This window comes from Danio aesculapii, chromosome 19 (assembly GCF_903798145.1).
Source record: "Danio aesculapii chromosome 19, fDanAes4.1, whole genome shotgun sequence".
Lineage (NCBI taxonomy): Eukaryota > Metazoa > Chordata > Actinopteri > Cypriniformes > Danionidae > Danio > Danio aesculapii.
In genome coordinates, this window is record NC_079453.1 from 3,387,320 (window position 1) to 3,412,767 (window position 25,448).

Sequence of the window (25,448 nt, forward strand, 5' to 3'; positions counted from 1 at the left end):
TTATGTCAGTTCCTTGACCAGGAACTACGTTCGGCGCACATGTGTTCTGTATGTCGCGAATGTGGTGAGTCTATTCTATTTAAACACATTATTTGGAACTACATCACATCTTTTCTGAACTGTGGATCAATGTTAGGCCGGATTAATAGATTTCCACATTCAATTGTATTCTGCGATCAGTTGTTATGATTATAATTTCGCACCGTTATTATGATAAACAAACACTGCCATCATTATGATGACTTACAAGAGAGTTTGCTGTGATACTACGATACAGTGATGGTTATACCATAGCACTTTTCAAGGGACACAGCTATTCAAACAGTCAAATCCAATATTGACATTAAATATTGTTTTATTAAATATTGTTGAAACATTTGACATCAAAAAAGACATCAAATATTGTTTCTTTATAAAGTGAGATCAAGATTATGTAAAAAAGTAATATTATAAACCTCCAAGTATTATTTGTAAACACCGTGGTTTCACTTAAGTTAATGCTTTATGTACTTTAATATAAAATGTTTCTTATTTTTAATCAGAAATTATCATTAGTAGCATAATAATAATAATAATAATAATAATAATTATTATTATTATTATTATTATTATTGTTATTATTAAACAGTTCGTTTTTCTGTTGCAGCCTTAATAAAACTTTGTTCTTGATTATAACAGTGTTATTATTGAGCTAATATTAAATCGGTATAACAAATATTTAATTGAAACAGCTAAAACTAAATAAAAAAATATTGAATGAAAAATTCCATTAGTAAAAGGTATAAATGTTACATTAGAAGCTAAATGGAATACAATCAGTTTACCATTGAACTTATATTTTAATGTTGCATTTTGATGTTTTTTATTCTTATTTATTTTTACATTTTTATTTTATTCTTATGAATTTTTACATTTTATTCTGCGATTAAAGCTATTATATTATATTATATTATATTATGTCATATTATATTATATTATATTATATTATATTATATCATGTCATATTATATGCTAAACTGTAATTTCTTTTTCAGTTTAAATTACAATTAAATGCTAAATGTAATAATATCAGTTTACGATTTAACTTTTACATTTTAATGTTGCATTTTGATTTTACTTATTGTTAAATTGTTTATTTTTATTTTATTCTCATTTATATACATTTAAATTTTAATCTGGGATTACCGCTGATATTATATTATATTATATTATATTATATTATATTATATTGTTTAATTAACTGTGTTAATTTTTTTATCTCATTATCATTTATTATTATAATTTTTTAACATTTTATTCTATGATTACAGCTGTTATATTATATTATTCATTCATTCATTTTCTTTTCGGCTTAGTCCATTTAATAATCTGGGGTCGCCACAGTGGAATGAACCGCTAACTGATCCAGCACATGTTTTACGCAGCGGATGCCCTTCCAACCGCAACCCAACACTGGGAAACACCCACACACACACTACGGCCAATTTAGCTTATTCAATTCACCTATAGCGCATGTGTTTGGACTGTGGGGGAAACCGGAGCACCCAGAGGAAACCCACGCCAACACAGGGAGAACATGCAAACTCCACACAGAAATGCCAACTGACCCAGTCGGGGCTCGAACCAGCGACCTTCTTGCTGTGAGGCGACAGCACTACCTACTGCGCCACCGTGTCACCTTATTATATTATATTATATTATATTATATTATATTATATTATATTATATGCTAAACTCCGTTTCCTTTTGCAGTTTAAACTAAAACAAAAATCAAGAACAAACCTTAAAGTTACTACCACCAGACTGATCCGAGAGCCGAGATGCTCAGTGAGGATGAAGCTAAAGATCTGCTGTCGTTTCTGACTCTGGAGATGAGAGCGGATGTCAAAGGTCAGGCCACCGGCTACATCCTGGGCCTCACGGGGAACCGGGACGGGTGCAGATACCTGCAGTCCAAACCAGACTTTCTGAAGGCCCTGGTGACTCTAACCAGCGACCCGTCCATAGCCATCGTGAAGGACTGTTTTCATGCCCTGATCAACCTCTCAGCAGACGAAACACTCCATCAGCCTTTAGTTAAAGAGACGGACATTCTGTCCAAACTGATCCCGAAGCTCCAGGACCCGGAGTTTATGTTTTCGGATCGCATCTGTACAATCCTGAGTAACTTGAGCCGACATGAACACACATGCAGAGATGTGTTCAAAGCCCTGCGGGAGCTGAATGTGGGACTGGACAGACTGGTGGAAATCTTCTGCACGGAGGGCTTTAATAAGAAGGCTTCACTGCATTATCTGGCACCCCTGTTGTCCAACCTTACACAGCTGCCCGAGGCCCGACACTTCATCCTGGACAAAGACAGGTGAGCAGCACTGCCGTATACTGAGGAGGAAAATACTGAATCATTACACAAAAAAAACTGTATTACTTTCAGAGTATGCTATTATAATGGTATGGTCCAAACATCTTGTAGTGCATACAAAAAACATGGTATTATCATGGTACAGAACATAAAAAGTAGATAATATCATAATACAGCTCAAAAATAAACGGAGGACCCAAAGATGACATTGCCACATAGTAAATGAAAAACAAAATAGAAAAAAACATGGTAATATCATGTTATTTTGTTCCTCAATATGATTATACCATGCTTTTTTTGGAATTTACTGACAATACATGGTAATCTCGTGGTAAATGTTCAAAAAAGCATGGTATAATCATAATAATAAACCACAAACATGACATTACCATGTAGTAAATGCCGAAAAAACATAGTAATATCATGTTTTTGTTGCTTAATATGATTATACCATGCTGTTTTGGCATTTACTGACAATACATGGTAATCTCATGGTAATTGGGAAAAAAAGCATGGTATAATCATAATAAGGAACCAAAAACATGGCATTACCATGTAGTAAATGTAAAAAAAAGTTTTTTAAAAATCATAGTGGTATTTGGTATATTAAGGTATATGGTTCCTTAATATGATTATGCCATGCTTTTTTGCCATTTACTACATGGCATGGTAATTGTCCAAAAAAGCATGGTACAATCATGTTAAGGAACCAAAAACATGGCATTACCATGTAGTAGATGCATAAAGAGCATGGTAATATCATGTTTTTGTTTCTTAAAATGATTATACCATGCTTTTTTTAATTTCTGACAATACATGGTAATCTCGTGGTAAATGTTCAAAAAAAGCAGGGTATAATCATAATAATGAACCAAAAACATGACATTAACATGTAGTAAATGTAAAAAAAAAAAAAAAAAAACATGGTGGTAATATGTTTTTTTGATTCCTTAATATGATTATACCCTGTTTTTTGGCATTTACTGACATAACATGGTAATCTCATGGTATAATCATAATAATGAACCAAAAACATGACATTACCATGTAGTAAATGTAATAAAAGGAAAAAAGCATGGTAATATCATGTTTTTTAGTTCTTTACTATGATTATACTATGCTTTTTTGGATATATAATCTTATTAAGGAACAAAAACATTACATTACCATGATTTTTTTGGAATTTACTGACGATACATGGTACTCTCGTGGTAAATGTAAAAAAAAAAAAAAGCATTGTATAATCATAATAATGAACCACTAACATGACATTACCATGTAGTAAATGTAAAAAAAAAAAACATGGTGGTAATATGTTTTTTGTTTCCTTAATATGATTATACCCTGCTTTTTTGGCATTTACTGACACCATGGCAATCTTATTGTAAATTTGTAAATGTCCAAAAAAGCATGGTATAATTATTATAAGGAACCAAAAACATAGCATTGCCATGTAGTAAATGTAATAAAAGGAAAAAAACATGATATTATCATGTTTTTTAGTTCTTTACTATGATTATACTATGCTTTTTGGATATATAATCATATTAAGGAACAAAAACATTACATTACCATGCTTTTTTTTTTGGAATTTACTGGCGATACATGGTACTCTCGTGGTAAATGTAAAAAAAAAAAAAAAGCATGGTAAAATCATAATAATGAACCACTAACATGACATTACCATGTAGTAAATGTAAAAAAAAAAACATGGTGGTAATATGTTTTTTGTTTCCTTAATATGATTATACCCTGCTTTTTTGGCATTTACTGACACCATGGCAATCTTATTGTAAATGTCCAAAAAAGCATGGTACAACTGTATTAAGGAACCACAAACATGGCATTGCCATGTAGTAAGTGTAAAAAAATTTTTTTTTTTAAATGTGGTGGTAATATGTTTTTTAATTCCTCAATATGATTATACCATGCTTTTTTGGCATTTACTGACACCATGGCAATCTTATTGTAAATTTGTAAATGTCCAAAAAAGCATGGTATAATTATTATAAGGAACCAAAAACATGGCATTGCCATGTAGTAAATGTAATAAAAGGAAAAAAACATGATATTATCATGTTTTTTAGTTCTTTACTATGATTATACTATGCTTTTTGGATATATAATCATATTAAGGAACAAAAACATTACATTACCATGCTTTTTTTTTGGAATTTACTGGCGATACATGGTACTCTCGTGGTAAATGTAAAAAAAAAAAAAAGCATGGTAAAATCATAATAATGAACCACTAACATGACATTACCATGTAGTAAATGTAAAAAAAAAAACATGGTGGTAATATGTTTTTTGTTTCCTTAATATGATTATACCCTGCTTTTTTGGCATTTACTGACACCATGGCAATCTTATTGTAAATGTCCAAAAAAGCATGGTACAACTGTATTAAGGAACCACAAACATGGCATTGCCATGTAGTAAGTGTAAAAAAAATTTTTTTTTTAAATGTGGTGGTAATATGTTTTTTAATTCCTCAATATGATTATACCATGCTTTTTTGGCATTTACTGACATAACATGGTAATCTCATGGTAAATGTCCAAAAAGCATGGCATAATCATAACAAGGAACCAAAAACATGACATTACCATGTAGTAAATGTAATAAAAGGAAAAAAGCATGGTAATATCATGTTTTTTAGTTCCTTACTATGATTATACTATGCTTTTTTTGGATATATAATCTATTAAGGAACAGAAACATTACATTACCATGCTTTTTTGGCATTTAATACATGGTAATTTCATGTTTTTGATTCTTTATTATGATTATGCTATGGCTTTTTGGCATTTACTACATGGCAATATCAGGGTAAATGTCAAAAATTTGTAATTAAGGAACACATGATATGACATTATCATTTAGTCAAATGTAATAGTGTAGTAAAAAGCATGGTAATGTTATGTTATTTGTTTTTTAAAATAATTATACCATTCTTTTTGCCAATTACCACAACAAAAGCAGGGTATTATCATGGTATAGGACCATAAAGCAAACAAAATGCCATGACTTTTACTTTTTTTAGTACATGCCCAAAACATGGTATCTTAATGAGTGTGATAAAAATCATGATAATACAATATTAAATATCCAAAGGCATGGTATTATCATGGATTTAGGACCATAAAGAAAACAAAATACCAAAGTGTGGGTCAAAAACTGTCATCTATAATCATGGAATGAGTAAAAAAACTGTAAATATGGTAATACAGTGATCTTAGACAGTCTATGAGTGTAACTCATGTGAAAGTTTCTGATAGTCTGCTGTGTGCGTGTATGTGTGTGTGCAGGTGTGTGATTCAGAGACTCCTGCCATATACACAGTATGAGGAGTCCATCACCAGAAGAGGAGGAGTGGTGGGAACGCTCCGAAACTGCTGCTTTGACTACGGTACATGTGTTCATTCACCACAGTAAACTGCAGAATGAATCACTTCATAGAGCATGCGATCGGATTGCTGCAACATGCACTGTTGAAAGGAGAGTCAACGTTAAAATGAAAACACATTGATTAAAAATGTATTTAATTCTCATTTGGGCTGCATGATATTGGGAAAGAAACTGACATTGCGATATATACATTGCATTATTAATACCGTCTGTCAGGATGAATAGAGTTTGGATAGAATTCATAATTTTACATTGATTGGGATGATTTTGTAGAGTTCATCAGCATTAAATGTACAAAATAAAATAAGCAAATGAAAGTTTAGATGAAGGCAATGGAATAAAAATGAATTAAATAGCTGTTCAGTGTTTTCAGTGGAGTCAAACTGTATTGAGGTACAGAAATGAAATCATCAAATCTAAAATAACACTGTGGAGTCTTAATTGTATAAACAAACACAGTTAATCTTTGCTAAAGTAGAAGACGATATCATTTCTTGTGCCCAAATGGTTTTAATTAACTTTGAAATCTTCGTCGCCTTAAAAACACCTCAAAATTATTCGATTAAAGTTAAACTTCGCAATGACTCCACAAATCACGTCTTCCTAATTGTGTTTTCTGGTTAATTATAATGCCAACTTAACACTGCGGCTCATTATGTGATTATTGCAGATTTGCATATTGGGATATCAATCCTGAAAACTAAGTACTGTGCAGCAATAATTCTAATTAAATATGCTGTTTTATCTTTACAGTCCATCATGAATGGTTACTCAGCGACGCTGTTGATATTTTGCCCTTTCTTTTATTGCCGTTGGCTGGACCAGAGGAGCTCTCAGAGGAGGAGAACGAAGGTGATGCTTTAAAAATGTCATTATTATTATTATTATTCATTCATTTTCGGCTTAGTCCCTTTATTAATCCGGGGTCGCCACAGCGGAATGAACCGCCAACTTATCCAGAACATGTTTTATGCAGCGGATGCCCTTCCAGCCCCAACCCATCTCTGGGAAACATCCATACACACTCACTCGCACTCATACACTACGGACGATTTAGCCTTCCCAATTCACCTATAGCGCATGTCTTTGGACTGTGGGGGAAACCGGAGCACCCGGAGGAAACCCACACGAACATGGGGAGAACATGCAAACTCCACACAGAAATGCCAACTGACCCAGCCGAGGCTCGAACCAGCGACCTTCTTGCTGTGAGGTGACAGCACTACCTACTGCGCTTTTATTATTATTATTATTATTATTATTAATTTTCGATAGATTTTATTGTGTTTTTGATAAAACAATGTACGTTACATTGCAGGTATTCAGTAACAAAGGTATTATTGTTTAGTTTTTGTCCTTTTTTAACCACAAACTAACTTAAGACAGAAACAAATGGACATAATCATTCATTCATTCATTTTCCTTGGGCTTAGCCCCTTATTTATAAAGGGTCACCACAGCGGAACGAACTGCCAACTATTCTGGCATGTGTTTTACGCAGTGGATGCCCTTCCAACCACAATCCCATACTGGAAAACACCTATACACTCTCATTCTCACACACACACTACGGCTAATTTAGTTAATTCAATTAATCAATAGCGCATGTGTTTGGACTGTGGGGGAAACCGGAGCACCCAGAGGAAACCCACACCAACATTGGGAGAACATGCAAACTCCACACAGATATGCCAACTGTCCCAGCCGGGACTCGAACCAACGACCTTCTTGCTGTGAGGCGACAGCGCTAACCACTGAGTAAAAAAGAAATTAATTAAATAATTATATTGAATAATTCAAATAATAAAAAAAACTTATAGGGGTAGGAGGAGGAGATGTTGGGGGGATTCATGATTGGAGGAGTACATTATTCTCAGTATGGATTATTAAAGAGTCCCGTGTTTGGTCAAATGTTCGGGTTGATCCTCAAAAATAACATTACATCACTAAGCCAAAGTGACAGCTTAGGTGGCTAGTCATAGGTGAATTCTTCTAGCTATTAACGTTACAAAGACCAAGGTGGCGACGCAGTGGCACAGTAGGTAGTGCTGTCGCCTTACAGCAAGAGGGTCGCTGGTTTAAGCCTAGGCTGGGTCAGTTGGCGTTTCTGTGCGGAGTTTGCATGTTCTCCCTGCATTCGCGTGGGGTTCCTGCGGGTGCTCCGGTTTCTCTAACAGTCCAAAGACATGCGGTACAGGTGATATGAGTAATCTAAATTATCCGTAGTGTATGAGTGTGAATGAGTGTGTGTGGATGTGTCACAGTGATGGATTGCAGCTGAAAGGGCATCCGCTGCGTAAAACATGTGCTGGATAAGTTGGCGGTTCATTCCGCTGTGGCGACCCCGGATTAATAAAGGGACTAAGCCGACAAGAAAATGAATGAATGAATGAAAGACCAAAGCATTTTCTATGTCTTTAGTCATATGCAAGTCCTCATTTGAAACTCCAAACAAAGCCATTACTGGATTAGGTTGAATACTTAATTTAAAGGCTGAGTTTAAAATCTCAAATATTAAAGACCAAAATCATCTCAGTTTAGCACATACAAATCTAATTTAATCATATTTTTTTGTAGTGGATCCTTTTTTTTTTTCTTAGTCTTCTGCTTCACTCTGGTTTATCCAGTAGATGCCGCTGTTTGTTCATTTTGCTGGCCTTCAGTTTGACGCTTTATTGTATTTCCATAACATGTGAAGGGAAAATGGACTGAGCAGAGTGGAAATTCTGCCATTACAGCAGGAAGTTGTGAATTTGCGAAGCCTGAGATTTTTGTTAAAAGCGTGCGGTTTCATAAAAGCTGTTTGAGAAGTTTATATATAACATATTTTCCTCTTATTGCACCAGGCTGCTCTGACCAAAACATTTTAAAAACACATTGTAAAAAGAGAGAGGAACCTTCCTAGTTAATAAGTGACCTTATGAGACCTTTCTGAAGTCCTTGCAAAGCCAGTATCGCTGTAGCCTCAGACTAATATTATTACAGCATGTTTGGACTAGCGTGTGCAGTATAATTGGCAAATGTTCTTGTTTTTATTGCTTATGCTGAGATTTGAACAATCCCTTAAAGCAGGGGTGTCAAAGTCAATTTCTGCAGGGCCGGAGCCCTGCAGAGTTTAGTTCCAGCCCTGCTTCAACACACCTATCTGTAGGTTTCAAACAAGCCTAAAGCACTCAATTAGTTTAATCAGGTGTGTTTAATTAGGGTTGGAACTAAACTGTGCAGAGCTGCGGCCCTCCAGGAACTGGCTTTGACACATGTGCCTTAAAGGAAAAGTCCATATTTATTTTAAAATACATTCTCATGTACAAGTCTTGGTGCGGCACGGTGGCTCAGTGGTTAGCACCGTCGCCTCACATCAAGAAGGTTGCTGGTTCGAGTCTCGGAAGGGTCAGTTGGCATTTCTTTGTGGAGTTTGCATGTTTTCCTCGTGTTGGCGTGGCTTTCCTCCAGGCACTCCGGTTTCCCCCACAGTCCTGGAATATTTGGCGGTTCATTCCGCTGTGGTGAGCCCTGATAAATAAGGGACTAAGCCGAAGGAAAATAAATGAATGCATTTATAAGTCTCCTAAAGTTAAACAGTTTACTTGAACTAATTTTAAATCGATTCAGCCGATTTCTTGTTGTGGCTGGGTCACTTTTAGCTTAGCTTAGCATAATGAATTGATTCGGATATGACTATTAGCATTTTATTCAAAAATGTCAAAGAAAAAGAAGAGTTTTGATCATTTTCCTATTTAAAGCTTGTGCATCTTTTCGTATGGGATGTTTGACCTAATCTCAACTAAAAAATGAAGAGAGGGCGGGACATATAGTAGCCCCTCCCCCTTAAAAAAAACCCCAGCTATTAGTGTTTTGTTATCACAGCTCTGCCAGTGAGAGTGGTTGAGCTCAAGCGCATCAAATGAAAAGCAAATGAGAAGCATCTTAAAGGGGGCGGGGCATGTCAGATACTTGAGAGCATTCGATTGGTCAGAAGATTTGAGGAGAAAGTATGAGGTGATCTCAAAAAAATCATTGATCCATCTAGGGTAGAAGTGACAAACAGCAAGCTTTGGATGTTTATATCTTCTAAATGCAAATTTGGTGACCGCTTTGTAGCACACTAGCTTCTAAATATCCTTAACACTAACATACTGATAATAACATGTATTTTATTTTTACAGAACATAGGATTATGACAAAGAGTTTTGCACAGAAACACATCGCTTAGTTGTAACTATGCAATTCATTGATTTATGTTACTCTTTTTAAATTTGATCTGTATTTTCCAGGTTTGCCGGTGGACTTGCAGTATTTGCCAGAAGATAAAAGGCGAGAAGAAGATCCTGACATCCGCAAGATGCTCTTAGAAACGTTGATGCTTGTAAGAATCCCAAATCTTTCACCTATCAGATATATAAATAGTTGTATTAGTTACTGATGATGAACCAGGCATTCAAAACTGTATATTCTGTGAGATTTCTTTTAAAGGATTCACAAACCTGATCTTTTTTCACACTATCAAGATTTGGACATCATAAACATCGTAATTTAGGATTAATGAACTATTTTCGGTTTTTGACTCCCTCATCAGAACACCATTTGAATGAGTATGAGACTTGTATAGACTCAGAAGTGAAGCCCACTGCTCTGATTGGTTAACAGTTTTGCATGTTAATACTGCTGATAGTAGAAGCAGGCCTCTGTCTTCTGTGGAGGCCGGGCTTATCAACCTTGTTACATCATAAGGTAGAATATTCCATAATTTGTAATTTGGTTTTGGCTGATTGATTTTAGAAGAAAGACAAAGTTTTGAGTTCTGAAACTTACAGAATGTTTTTATAGTACTACACGCTCTTATATGTCAAGAGGTTGTGGGAATTTTGGTTTCTCAGTTTATGACCACTTTAATATTTTTGCATGTTTCTTCTGGTCATCCAAAAATGCAGTAGTATTGTGAAATGTTACTTAAATATTAAGAGTTTTCTATTTATATATGCTATGAAATGGTATTTTTTTTACTTCCGTGCTATGCGATTCTTTTGAAATCAGTATAATATGATGAATAAAAGCTGTGCTGCTTAATAAATTTGTGAACACTTTTATTATTTAAATATTAAGCATTTATAAGAAATACAGGCATTTGTAGCATAATCGATCTATTCTGCCCTTTTTTTACAAGATGTAAAATACGTCTCTAGTTTCAGCTCAAAATACCACACAAATAATGTTTTATAACTCTTTAAAGCTGCCCCTTTTAGGCTTTAATCCTGATTGTTGTGTTTTGGTGACTGTCGCTTTAAATTGAAATGAGATTGTGCTCTTTTCAAAAGAGGGCGGAGCTACAAATGCCTGTGTGTCAGCATAGTGGCAGATTCAAAAACAAGATTATCTTTGCTAATCTGGGAGAGATGGTCATTAGTGGGCGAGACTTTCCCTCTCTAATGGCACGTACAAAGGGAGAATGTCAATCAAAGTGTTTTTGCAGACTGTTTATATCAAGTCTGATTTAAAAATATGTCATTAATAAATCTTTACCATTAGTAGCTGGTTATATCTACTGCCTTCTGCCACACAACTATGTTTAAACCCCTTATAAAAGTGATTTTTTTCATAATAGGTCCCCTTTAAAAAGTATTTTCTGTCACTTTTGACCAATGGAATGCATCCTTGCTGATTAAAGATGTTGTATATTGGTTTGTCTAGCGTTTGTCCAGTTTCTCAGTGGTCTGTTTGTACTCAGCTTACAGCTACTAAAGTGGGCCGACAGATTCTGAAGAGCAAGAACGTTTATCCCATCATGAGGGAGTTTCACAAATGGGAAAAGGATCCGCATGTGATCTCAGCCTGTGAGAAACTTGTCCAGGTAAAGCAAAATTTACATTTGTCAACAACAACAAAAAAAAAAGTTGGCAGCTTGAATTGAATCAGCCGCTTGCCAAAATATATTCCGTGATTGCTTTATACATGGACGGATCACGTATAAAGCAAATCCAGAATATGTTTTGGCAATGAATGGATTCAAGATGATAGATAAGTCAATGTTTTGAGACCATTTTAATGTTTGTGTGTAGTTTTGGCTTATTACGGGATTCACTAGAATACTTGATTCTGATTGGTCAGTCACGTCATTCCAAAGTGTGTTATAGTTGGATAACAACTGATTAAACTAATAACTCCAGGCTCATCCATTATGATTCTTTAAATTATTACAGTTCAGATTAGGGCTGCATGATGTTGGAAAAATCTGACATTGCGATGTTTTGTTTTTCTGCAATAATATATTAATATGATATAAATGCAATTTTACCAGATGGCTTGAAAGAAATCTTGAATTTAGAATGATTGAGGGGATGTTGGTCATGTATAAATATAATTAACAAATTGCAAGCAAGGATAATTACAATGGAGCAAAGACAAAAGTCAAAGAAATGAGTCTAATGAGTCTAATGAAATGTAAAACAACACTGTAATAGTCTTCATTGTAGTAATTCAGTAAAAGTATTCTTCATTAAAGTTACAAATGTTGTACATTTTTGTGCCCAAATGCTTTAAACTCTCTTAAAATGGCTTTAAAACACATGCAAATAAAAGTAAAGATTTGCTCTGTTGTGGTTATACTTTGCAGTGGCGCCACAGTTCTCGTATATTTCTCAACTGTTGATCAACTATAATCCCAACTCAACATTGCATATTGTGTGATGTGACTGTTGTGGACAAACACATTGTTATATCGACGATGAAACGATATATTGTGCAGCGCTAGTGCAGATCAATATTTTGTGGAAAATATCCATGTCATAAGCAGGATAAAGTACATCCAGCCGGTTCTTTTTGATGTGACAAATTTGGCCAAAATTGTTTTGTTTTTTTAAGTTTTCTGGAAAATATGCTACTAAATGCCTTCAAACTATCCATAACCGTGTTTCTGTTAACCTTACCAACCACATAAATTGAAATATTGTTATTAGTTTCACAAAAACTCCCATATTTTTCTAAAAAATATATTGGTTTACAGGTTGACTGGTTTATGGAAAAGTTTGAAAAATGTGGATAAATTATGAATAAATACAAATAAATTCTAGTAATAGAAGATGATGCAGTGGACAGCATTAATTATATAAGAAAAAGCTTCTCCTACCTCCGAAATTTTTTAATTTTTTTTAAAAATGTTCTTGTTTTTCAGGTAGTGACTAGTTTGTTCTTGTTGGATAGAAACGCTGAATTGTTCGCAAATCTTTTATGTGATATTCCAGTTTTTCGCAAACATTTAATTCGCATTATTGGATGAAAACATAGGCATCAGCTAGGCGTGTCCAGGGCCTGTGCGTCCATAGAGGCGACCTAGGTGACCCCCTAAGGCGGCAGAATAGAGAGGGCGGTGTCTGCGACACGTCCCTCACCACCCGCGTCCTTAGCAGTTGTATCCCAGGGCGGCAGAATAGAGAGGGCAGCATCCGCTACACCTCCCTCACCACCCGCATCCTCAGTTATATCCATGACCCCTGCCACACACCACACCCCCGTGATCGTCTTTTGCCTGGAGCGGCAGTTGAGCTTGCTCTGGCCCTGGGCGTGTCACAGCCTTTAAAGGGTTAAAGCTGTAATGTGTGAATAAAAATTGTTGAAGCTAGCATGATGCAGCAGGTGCTACAAAATTATAACTATACCCCACTGCATATAGTTACATCAAACATCTATTAAATCCTAAACGAAGAGCGAAAAGAACTTTGCTGCGAGTACCTTAGGTTCCATTTCACTTCAAATGAATGCACTTCCATCCAATTACATTATTGCTTCTCTGTTGCATCACTTTAGCAAAACTCATCGCATGCAACATTTTCTGTGGATGTGTTGTGCTTTGGAAGACCGTCAGTATGCAGAATGCAGATCACTTCCAATCCTCCAAAACCAGGATTTATGAGTTTGGTTGACACACACACACACACACACAAAAAAAGCCAGGAGACACTAATTTGGTGGAAAAAGCCTGTTCCTTGCAGCGTGGCAGGCGTATATTTGGGTACAGCCCCATGGAAAAGATGTCACAGGGTCTCCTATTAAAGCATGATATTCTCCATAACGTCTGGGAGATCCCTTTTGAACTGCAGGCCAGAAGCAGCGGTTCGGCTGCTTGCCTCAACCCAACCATTTTAATTAGCATCAATAAAAACAGCTAATAGGCGGAGCACGGAACGATGCTAATATTTATCCAGGATTAATGGCCGCTTTTTCATAATGCAGCAGTTTTAAACCTAACGCAACACTTAGAGCTATCAAGTTACTGGGTTTTTTTCCATGTTGTCGGGTTCCTGAAATTGGCACTTAGGGATGACAGTAAAACTGAAGTGCTGTCTGGCATCTCGTTAGCTTTTAGTCCAGTCGGGTTTCATGTGCAATTGTGCGTGTCTTTCGATTTAAGGTTTTGATTGGAGACGAGCCGGAGGTGGGAATGGAGAATCTGATGGAGGTGGAGATTCCCAAAGACATGGAGGAAAAACTCCAGGAACTGGACGCCAAGGAGCAGGAACAAATGGAAAAGGACACACAGGAGCTGGAGAAGAGCCAGAATGAATCTCCGGAGGGCCTGGAGAGATAAATCCACATCAGAAATCCTCAAATAGAGACTATATCAACTTTGAATATACAGCATCTGTATGGGAATGAGTGTCTGAGGATCATAATGAAAGATGTCATGTCTTTGGCTTGATTATAAATGCACAATACAATTCACTTGAAAAAGAAAAAACTACAGCGATTTATCATAAATACTATTGTGTTTTTGAACAATACTGTAGTAAAGTGTATTATACGGTGTATATATATTATGATATTTACAATTCTTTGTTAATGAATGTTACAGCATGCTGTCGTATTAACTGTCGTGAACTTAATACTGTAGTATACTTCAGCTTTTATTGCAGTACTAAGTCATTTGTTTATATTACTGTACCCACAACACATTCATTCAAGTGCTTTACTATAGTATAATTCAAAAACACTACAGCATTTACTATGAGATCCTACAGTATTTTATTCCATGTGGAAGGTTTCGGAGGAATAAAGTTGGTTTTTATCTGGTTGTCACCAAGTAGTCAAACACTTAAATCAACATGAACCGACTAGAAACCAGCTGTTACGTTCCAAAACAATGATTCTGTCTCAATTTGATTATGGCTGGATATTTAGCTTTAAGTATAGCTAAAGTGGGATAATGGCGTTCACAATGAAGACCTGCTGCTTCATTACACTCTGTACAATGTAAATACAGAGATTTTGTTCTACATTTCCCATTAAAAGAAATAAACTATCTCTTAAATGATTTTCAGGCGACAATACCATTTACTGTAGCAAAAAAGGAAGTACATTGACTAGTTACTGTTGACTACAGTTAATACCACAGTATGCTTTAGCATTCATTAACCGTGTTGTAAATATTATAGAGCATAAAACACTTTACTATAGTAGTTCAATAACACCATTTACTGTAAATTACTATAGCATGTTATGATATGGGTCATCTACGCAGATTTCTGTCGTGTAATTGTTGATTTGGTTTTAAACGTGACGATGATGAAAAATAAGTTGTTTTTGCCGCCCCCGTGTGGATATAATAATAATAATAATAGAACAATTTCAAAACTCACCCTTCGTTTATAACCCTACTGAAAAAAACAGCTTAAACTAGCCTAAGCTGGTTTTAGCTGGTCGACCAGCCTGGTTTTAGAGGGGTTTTGGCCTTTTCCAGCCTGGTTTTAGTCAGGCTGGAAAATAACCAGCTAACATTAGCTAAATCCAGCTTGACCAGCCTGGTTTAAGCTGGTTTTGGCTGGTCGTCTCCCAGCTAAGATCAGGCTGGAAATGGCTAGAAACCAGCCTGGAAGTGGCCAAAACCCCTCTAAAACCAGCCAGCCAGCCTAGGTTGGTTTAAGCTGTTTTTTTTTTTTCAGTATGAAAGATTTTAAGTTAATTTTGACCGCGCGCTACTAAGACAACATTCTGCTCTGAAGAGTTAAATACAAATAAATAAATATTTTAGAATAAAAGTATAAATATGTAATTTAAATCTTAGCATGAGCGTGGTTACAGTTGTGACAAAATGGAGGTCATGGGCTAGTGACGTTTTTGCTCTAGTTACGTTTATGTTTATGTACAACAAAGCATATAAACCTGCAATAGTCAAACATAGTAATACAATTTAATGTTTGCAATACAAAGATTGTTCCTTCTTGTGAACGTTTGGACTTATTTTTTCTTTGTATTTCTGTGATCATTTTTGCAGTGTAAATGCACACAGCATAACGTTTGGTTGTGTTTTTATTGACATTTATTTCACCCCATTTCATAAATCTATTTTTCGCTGGATACAAACAAAAAGTTCCTCTCAGGACAAAACGTTCCCACTGAAACCCATTTAAACAGATGTATAATCCAAGGCAGTGCATTTAATAAAAAAAAATCACATTCTTTGTAAACGGTGTTCCCTTTAGTTGGCAAGTCTTAACGTTTTATTAAATTCAAGTATGTAAAAATCTTTTGCCACATATTTTTCAGGTCTGTCCTGTGGTGCAGGGAATAATTATTCCACAAATTTCCTGATTTGAACCTTGCAGGCCACAATAATTCAAATTATTTAATTAATATTATGTATGTGTGTGGATTAATATTGGGGATTAACACCTGAGGGTTTTCTGTGTGTATAAAGACTGAAAATGTTGCATGTGTGGATTGTTTTAATGTGACACTGCACTTCAAAATAATAATGGATCAAAATTAAGGTTGTTACCGACTAAGTTTCAATAATCTAAAATCATCTTAGCTTTTAGTATATGGGAAATAAATAGTATTTTTTATTCATTAAAACAATAACAGTGGCATGATGTAAACATAAACTGTTATTAAAAAAGGTTAAATCTTTAAAATAAAGAGATTTTTGGTGACTATCATCAGGACTGATGCTGCTAAAAACCATGAAAGTGTAAAAACGGTGTCATCTTTGTCCAAGACCCATACCCGTAATGCTTTTAAATTGATTCACGAAGGTTAAAAGCATTAGATTATGACTGAAAGAGTCTCCATCACTGAGTCGGAGTGTTATTAAGTCATTAATCTGACAGACTGAAGCAGTGTTCATCTTTCTGACAGGCCGGTGAGTGTTAAAGTGCATGTTGGTAGTATACCAGTTGAGATGTTGGACAGGTGGAAAGAGAATTAACCAGGAAACTCAGAGAAAGCAGATGGACGTGAGCCACCGAAAACAGCTTCCACAGCAGGAAGAATAACAAATTACTGTAAAAATCAGTCAAAATATCACTATGGTGCTTGAGAAAATGTCCACTGGGGTTATCATCACGTCACTGTGGTCCACATTTTGAGACGTCTTTTCTCATACTGCATGGATTGAGTCAAATTGCACATATTTGAACTGCAGAAATGTAAGGGTTATTCAAGGTCAAACCATGTTTTAGACTAGACTGAGCTGCTAAAAACATTCATATACAGTACTGTCATCATATGGTCTGCATGGATAGGTTGATTGAAAACTGCACTCAAGTTTTCTTTAAATGGTTAGCCACTCTAAATCTGAAATATGGCTATGTGGATAATACTCAGACTTCTTACATTTAGGTTTAATATTAGACTCCTGTTCTTATAAGTGAAAACAAACTGTTTGTCAATTAGTGCACCTATTTCCAACACAGGCTCATTCTGAAAACACCCCTATATACATTTCTGGAAAGCGCCAAATTAGGGGTGGGTGGTACACCGGTGTCATAGTCATCACCGGTGTGACATTGCGCCACGACATGGATTTTCTCAATACCGTAATAAATCAATTATGCGCCTTGAACGGCTGCATTTACATCAATAATAGCTAATTCTAAATAATAAGGCATTCAATTTTCTTCAAACGTTCAGTTGTGGTCTGAATACATGTCCTTATACTACAGGGCTCGAAATTGCAACCATTTTGGTCGCATGAGCGCCCGAAATGTAATCTATGCACCCTCATAATATATTTGGGAGCATTTGTGTGTCTGAATATAATGGTTGTAGTGCAATCTGATTTGATTTTCTCTAAAAACTTGCTGAATCGCTCCACCCTGCTGCTGTATTGGTTCATATTAGCTGTCAGTCACTCAACGCTTCCCGCTGTCAGATAACAGGGAGCTTTTGTTACTGCAGGAAATGCAAACGGCTGAAGAGTGAAAAGTGCACAGGTTTGCAAACCTCACCTAAAGTTATAATAATAATAATGGCGCAGATGACAGCGATCATGACATGAGGTAAATGTTGATCCGCCAGCTGAGATCAATCGAGTGTTTTCGGAGAAGGTGCCCGAATCTCGATGCGTTGCATTCACCGCGTGTTCAGCGCAAATGTCCGCTAAATATAAAATCTAACACTGTACACATCATCGCCAAAGAAACTCACCTTTACTAAGTTTACACTGAAACTACGGCTCATAACAAAGAGCGGAATGGTCATCATGAGAATCCTGCTCTGTCTGCTCATAAATTGGTGCGGCTGACTCGCCTGCTTTATTCCACCAACACAGAGAAATGAAGATCAGCTCATAACGAGACTGAGCATTTACAATGACCCAAACCGAAACTTTTAAAGAGTGATAGAAGTGAGACTTTCTTTTGTCCGTTCTTCCTTGAGATGTATATTATTTTGCTATTGAAAGTAATACCATGATATTATACCGTCACCGTTCAAAAGATGAAAAATACCGTGATATTAATTTTAGGTCATATCGCCCACCCCTACGCCAAATACATCCCTGGAGGTATGTTTTTTTTTTTTTTTTTTGCAGTTTTTGTTTTCACAAATCCACCAGAGGCCGTTGTGTATGCTTTTTCAGATCTTAAATTTCTCAAAGTGCCATTCACACCTGCCCATCTCACGTAAATCCACCAGAGCCGCTGTCGACTGACTGACTGATCGACTGACCCACCCTCCTCCTTCCGCAAATCCAACCAATAGTGTTTTCAAAAGCACAGATTTACCCGCCCACCCATTTCCCTAAACCTAACTGACAGTGTTATCAAAAGCAATCCAGAAAAAGAAAAGCCCTCGCCAGATTTTTACCACATTTTCAGATTTTACCACATTCTCACCCTGTTATTTACTTGTTTATTTTATTGTTTGGCTTTGGCTTATGTTTTTGTCTTACCTGCTTTCTGGAACTGTTCTTCACTGAATTCGAACCCCATTGTCGTGGTCAACTCTTCTTTGCACATCAAGTCCGCTGACGTATGCAGTAAGCTACTGGTCAAACTGGTAATAACAGAAAAGCCGTCCTTACAGAGGTAAGCGGTCAGCTGGTAAATTTGAAAAGGTATAGCGTCATATCACTCAGTAGAATTCATTTTAAAGACGAAATGCAGCCATACGTACTTCTGGCTACATAATTCGCGATCTCCAGAAATGTATATAGGGCTACATTTTCAGCCAAAAGGTCAAATATTAAAGGCACAATATCTAGATTTGTTTTCGTTAAAATGTCCAAAATCCACAATACATTTTGCTAATTTCTGTTCTTACGTTATCCCAAATGTTCTGAAGAATCCAGAGAAATATGCAGTTTTAATAGTGACAGAATGAATCCTGTGTGTTTCTTCTAATGACGTCACACACCCTAGATTTCTAAATGTATTTAGTCTAATAACTCAGCGCTGATTCTTCTTCACATGATCACGTGCTGAAGAACCGGAAGCGGTGGACTGTGGCATGATAAAAGCTCCGCTGCTTTCGTGACTCGTCACGCTCATCTTTCAACAGAGTTTCTCTCTCTATACGCTTTGAGCGCTTTCAACTACTCTGCTACATTCTTTCAATTTTATTCGTCTTAATGCCTTATTTGACAGGGGTTACCACAGTGGAATGAACCGCCAACTATTCCAGCATATGTTTTACACAGCGAATGCCCTTCCAGCCGCAACCCAGTCCTGGGAAACACTCATACATTCTCACATGCACACATTCCAATTTAGTTCATCAATTCACCTATAGCGCATGTCTTTGGACTGTGGGGGAAACCGGAGCACCCGGAGGAAACCCACGCCAACTCGGGGAGAACATGCAAACTCCACACAAAAATGCCAACAGGCCCAGCCAGGGTTCGAACTAGCAAGCTTCTTGCTGTGAGGCGACAGTGCTAACCACTGAGCCACCGTGCCACCCGACTCTCCTATATACTAGCATGAGTGTTAAATACTTTATTTCATCCATCAACATGATTTCTGCAGAAGCCCCAAAGGATTTAATGAAGACCACAACGCTCATGATTCCACACTCAGTCACACCCTCATCAAACTACGCCTTTGTTTGTTATAAATAAACTCCCTCTAGTGGTGAAGATTTCACACTGTGCCTTTAATTATGAAACAACCATGTACTTAAAAAGTCAATCCCAAAATACACCATAATTTGAACAGAATCAATGTTTATGTCAGTCTATTTCTCCTTATCCCGAGGTCTACATAATCCTGGCCTGTATCCTGAGCAGATGCTGTGGTGGTAATAGAGGAGTGAAGTGCGTGAGAATGATTCCTGTAAGACCACAGTGACAGACGAGTCTCTGCATTGATCCTGTGGGCCAGCCTGAACACCCACCGGTTCTGCAGCTTCTCCACGACGGACGTCCATCGTTCTCCAGTCTCCAGCGCCTTGACTGCAGCTCTGCACAAGAAGTTTGGCTAGAGGAGAAATGATTGTGCCCAACTGAGCCTGGTTTCTCTCAAGGTTTGTTTCCTTCACTTTTAACAATTGGTGAAGTTTGTTCATCTATCGCCACTGGCTTGCTTGGTTTGGGACTTGTGGAGCTGTGTATCAATGGATTTGCTTTGACTTTGAGCAGTGAAATTTAAACTACACTGAACTGAAAACTGGACTGACGCAGTTTCAATTTACTAGAACTTTTATGTTAAGCTGCTTTGACACAAACGCTACAGAAATAACGATGAACTGAATGGAGTTAATGTCCAGTAAAGTAGTGAGTGTGTCTCCTTCACCTGAAGAAAAACAACATCTACACTAACCGTATACGCGATGACGGCTGATATATTCGTGAATTCTCCCTCACCTTCTCATGAGTTTTAACCTAAAACTGACACGTTTCATTTCATAAAGCCCTTCGCCCATAAATCAGGGTAACACCAGTGTTTGGACCGGGAAATAAAGCTCCCGTTTCCCTCCAGAATAACAGCTGATGCCAAAATGGCTGCGCTTCAGGGCGACCTCCAGCTCGGGTCCTCCTCCAGTTTTTATTCGCCTCTCCAGTTCAGCTTTACTGCCTAATTGGGTCGCTCAGACTGACCACGCGGAGGATATGTGTGTGTTTAAACAGCTGTAAACCACAATTGAGCATCTCAGGAGCGCCGTGAACACTTCGAGGGAAGAAAGAGGTGTCGTTTGCACACTTGCTTGGGCCCCGATCATCTCATCGACACCGGCCAGCGTGTAAATCACTGAATCTGATCGTGAAATGTTTAGTGCGGCGGGATAAGCCGCAGTCCTTCCTTAAGGCTCTGGTCTGCCTTTTGTTTGGCTTTCGTATTTCGGTCCATGATGTTTTTATTGCAACCTTGAACACCGAAGTTAAAAGGCCAATAAGATGTCATTTAATTTTGTTGGCCATCTTTTAAAGGAACAATTTGGGTTCACGGTGTCAACAGCACTGTGTTTATTATATGATTTAAGGTTTGCAGTGAGCAAGATTTTTTAAAAGAAAGTACACAGAGTTTGCCGCAATGTTTTTTAAACCTTTACAGCAACTTACTGCATATTAGGACTTTACGGTATTCTACTGTAATCAAAGTAATCAAGTACTGCTACTGTAGTTGAAGACAAAAATGAGACAGTTAATAAAAAATATATACATCTTGTGTCATATGTACTTAAAATAGATTGATGAATGAAAAATGAATAATAAAAATACTGTCGTACATGACCTCGTCACTTGTTTGAAATGTATTAAATTCAGTATTAAATACTAAAGATAAACATCTTTGTACTGCTAGTGTAAAATGTAAATAAATTACAGTAAAAGTACTGTAAAAATTGTCGCACTGTAAAATTAAAATGTGATAAAGGGCATTTTACCATAAAAAAAAGTTGCGGTAAGGCTGTTTTACAGTGAAATGAAATTGCAATAGGGCCCTGCTACTGTAAAACACATTTATAGGTAAGTTACTGTAAAGAGGGAGTTGTGGTATTTTAGGTGTTGTAATGCTATTATTTAAGTTTACAGTTAGCAGTTTCAGTGTTACAGTTGAATTGTGGCATCCTTGCAATAAAGGTTCACAATTGAAGGGTTATTAAATAAATAAAATGAATAATATTCGCTATAATTACAGTTTTTACATCACTGTGAGGGTAGTAGCAGTAAACATTAACAAAATATAGTTTAATGTATAATTTAATATATAATAAGAGTATTACTCAGTATAATTACTGTATTTATATTACTGTAAGGGTTGGGGTAAGGGTGGACGTTAATAAAACACAAATAATGGATAATTTAATAAACAATATGAATAAAATTCGGTATAATTGCTGTTTTTACATCATGATGAGTGTTGGTCCTACCGAAAAAAACTAGCTTAAACCAGCCTAAGCTGGTTGACCAGCCTGGTTTTAGAGGGGTTTTGGCCACTTCCAGTCTGGTTTCCAGCCTTTTCCGGCCTGGTCTTAGCTGGTCAGGCTGGAAAATTACCAGCTAAAACCAACTCTCTCCAGCCTGGAGATGCTGCTGGGATCTCACAGCCTGGAAGCGGCCAAAATCCCTCTAAAACCAGCCTGGTTGATCAGCTAGCCAACCAGCCTAGGCTGGTTTAAGCTGTTTTTTTAGTTTTTAGTAGGGGGGGGGGAGGTGGGGGGGGGTCAGGGTAGGCAATAATAAAATGGGTAATTTAATAAATACTTATAGGCTAATACTCAGTATAATTACTGTTTTTACATACTTTGAGGGTTGGGTTTAGGGTTTGAGTAGACGTTAAAATACAATTAATGTATAATTTAATAAATAATATAAATAACACTTATTTATTTATTAAGGTATTACTGTGAGGGTTGGGATAGGGGTAAACGACGTAAATAAATAAAAAAAAAACAATTAACGGATAATTCAGCTCTCGCGAAGATGGCGGCGGGCGTCGGAAGCTCTGGGACAGTCAACAAGAGGCTAAACACGAGAAAAGTTCCCATGAACGGAATCTGCGGCTTTCGCGCTTCCGCTGTTAAACGGCACCTGATCCTTCAGCGGCACCGAGAGCCGCCGGAGCCCGGCTCCCTTTCAGTCTCAAAACACTGTCTGATGCTGTCAGTCAAACAGGGGAACGGCCAAGGTCGTCTGAGAGCCCGTGTGAGGAGAAACAAAAGCCGGACACACCGCGTCTGACCTCCGTGAACCTTCAATGTTAGCCTGCTGCACTGCATCACAGTTATTATAGCTAACTACCATAACCCTAAAACTATTATGTTATGCGAAATAACATTCAAGTGAAATAAAATGAACACACACACAGTATATATTTTTGTTTATTTAAGCTAACGTTATAACTTAGATGCTAGGTAAATGTTTCTCTTAAATCTTTGAGGTACCACAATAGACTACAAACAAACACAAACAAACTAATGTATAATGTAAGAGCAAAATTAAAAAATAAGAATTATATACCGAATATTAATAACATTAATAACATTGTAATACTATACATAAACTGTTATATTAGCTAATCAATAAATTACATATTGTAAAACTGATCGTTTTGTATTCTACTGACATTAATTTAAGATTCTACTTCATAATTCAATCATTGTATTAGTCATATTTTAAAGATTGTTTTTCAAGAATGAAAGCAAAAGCATTACAAAAAGAAGTTTGAGTTTTATATATCACAGTTATATTTATAATATCACAGTGCAAAAATTATGTATAAATTAAATTGTCTTAAAGCAGCCTTTCTCAGGAGAAATGTGACTTTTTTTGGTGTAACATTTCTATTTTTTCAGGTGCATTGAGCTTGAGTTTCATCGTTCCTCTCTATTGTTATTCAAACTGATGCTGCAGATTCTGACACACGTTTTAATAGACGACAAGAACGCTGCTGTCCTGAAGAGAATCTGTGATCATCTCAGCATCGTCTGCTTCAGCGAGAGGTGATAAACACAGCGACCGATGAGCACAGACAGATTTAGTCACATTAGTCTCCAAAAGCACAGAAAGAGACTAATCTGACCCTCACACACACACACACACACACACGCACACACACACAAGCATCTGCCTCCCATTTAGCACACAGCCTTGAACTGGACCACCTTAAGTGTGATACTGGGTTTTTAAGGGCCCTCCGGAGGCCTCGACTCATTTCAGCAAAGCCTCATGGCTCTCTTAAGGTGGCCAGATTGATTGCATTCAATATGAATTGTATTTGGTTCAGACATACATCAGGTTTTACATTTCCACAAAGGTTTACGACTGCAGTAAATGGATATAATTGTTCAGATTTTGCTCACGTGTGTGTGTGTAAAAGTGATTGTTTCGAGCAGTGGGAGTGTGAGAGAACGAGGTTTGGCTGGTCCTTCGGTTTGGACCAAACTAGACTGGAAGATGGGAAACATGCTATTAATTGTGACTTGCTTTATTTATTGTGCATTGAGGCAAAATTACGTTCTGGTTTCTTCTTAAGGTTCAAAACAACATCTGAGGCCACAGAAATGCTTTGCATTAAACAACACCTAGGAAATATATTTTTAAATAATTAAAATGTTTTGGGAGGGATTCAACTCTAAAATCAAGCCATTTATTCACATTTGACACTTTCCAAGTATATTGTTAGTAATTTTAGTTCAGTTTTTTATATGGACATTATTATGAGTGAACAGTTCACTTGTGTCTCTATAATGAAGAGCGCATGTGTTTGATTTGTTTTAGGAGAAATTAAGGCTGGTATTATGAATTGACCTCACGTGATCCTGTAGGAGAAACGCACACTTGCTGATGACCTAATGACGGGCTAAACTGCAGGAATGGTGGAGTTTTGATCTGAAGGGATCAGCTCTAATCTGCAGATCCTGTGAGCTCACAGATGTTCTGTCCACTGATGAACTACAGGTCAGGATCTGATTGGCCCATTATTTCCTCATTGTATAGGAATAGGAAGTGTGATGATGTGGTATTTGGAACACACACGGCGGCTTCGTTCACAGGTTGTTGCTAGAAGGGATACAGCTCCAGCCAGAAGTAAATTAGAATTACTTGTATTATTTATTAAATTATCAATTAAATTGTGTTTTATTACCGTCTACCCATACCCCAACCCTAAACTTATCCCTTAAAGTAACATAAAAATAGTAATTGTTGTACACTGTCACAACAATTATGATGCTATACTGATGTGCATATCACAGCTGTATTCCTTCTAGACTTTACCATGATTTGAACTGAAGAACTGCCTGCACACAGTTTGAGATGGGTTTTTTACTGATAAAAATGACAACTACAACACAAATAACCTTGATATATACTCTTTTCATTTGTATATAGCTGTTTAGATTGATTTTTTAAAAATATAATGTCATTTATTAATTTATTTTGTCCTATTTTATTATTTTTTACACAATATCTTTAATTGTTTTATTTTATTTTTTATTTTTTGTGTCTTTTAAAGTGTATTTATTT

General features: G+C 36.5%; 1 protein-coding gene across 1 annotated transcript; it reads left to right on the forward strand.

The window, feature by feature from the left end:
* Positions 1–14: 14 nt before the first annotated feature.
* Positions 15–16,454, forward strand: hgh1 (HGH1 homolog (S. cerevisiae)). Its single transcript, XM_056480472.1, has 7 exons — positions 15–64; positions 1,753–2,362; positions 5,674–5,774; positions 6,527–6,625; positions 10,048–10,139; positions 11,499–11,621; positions 14,178–16,454. Exons 2-7 carry the CDS (start codon positions 1,821–1,823, stop codon positions 14,352–14,354), a joined length of 1,134 nt encoding a protein of 377 aa, XP_056336447.1. The 5' UTR covers positions 15–64; positions 1,753–1,820; the 3' UTR covers positions 14,355–16,454.
* The last annotated feature ends 8,994 nt before the right edge of the window (positions 16,455–25,448 follow it).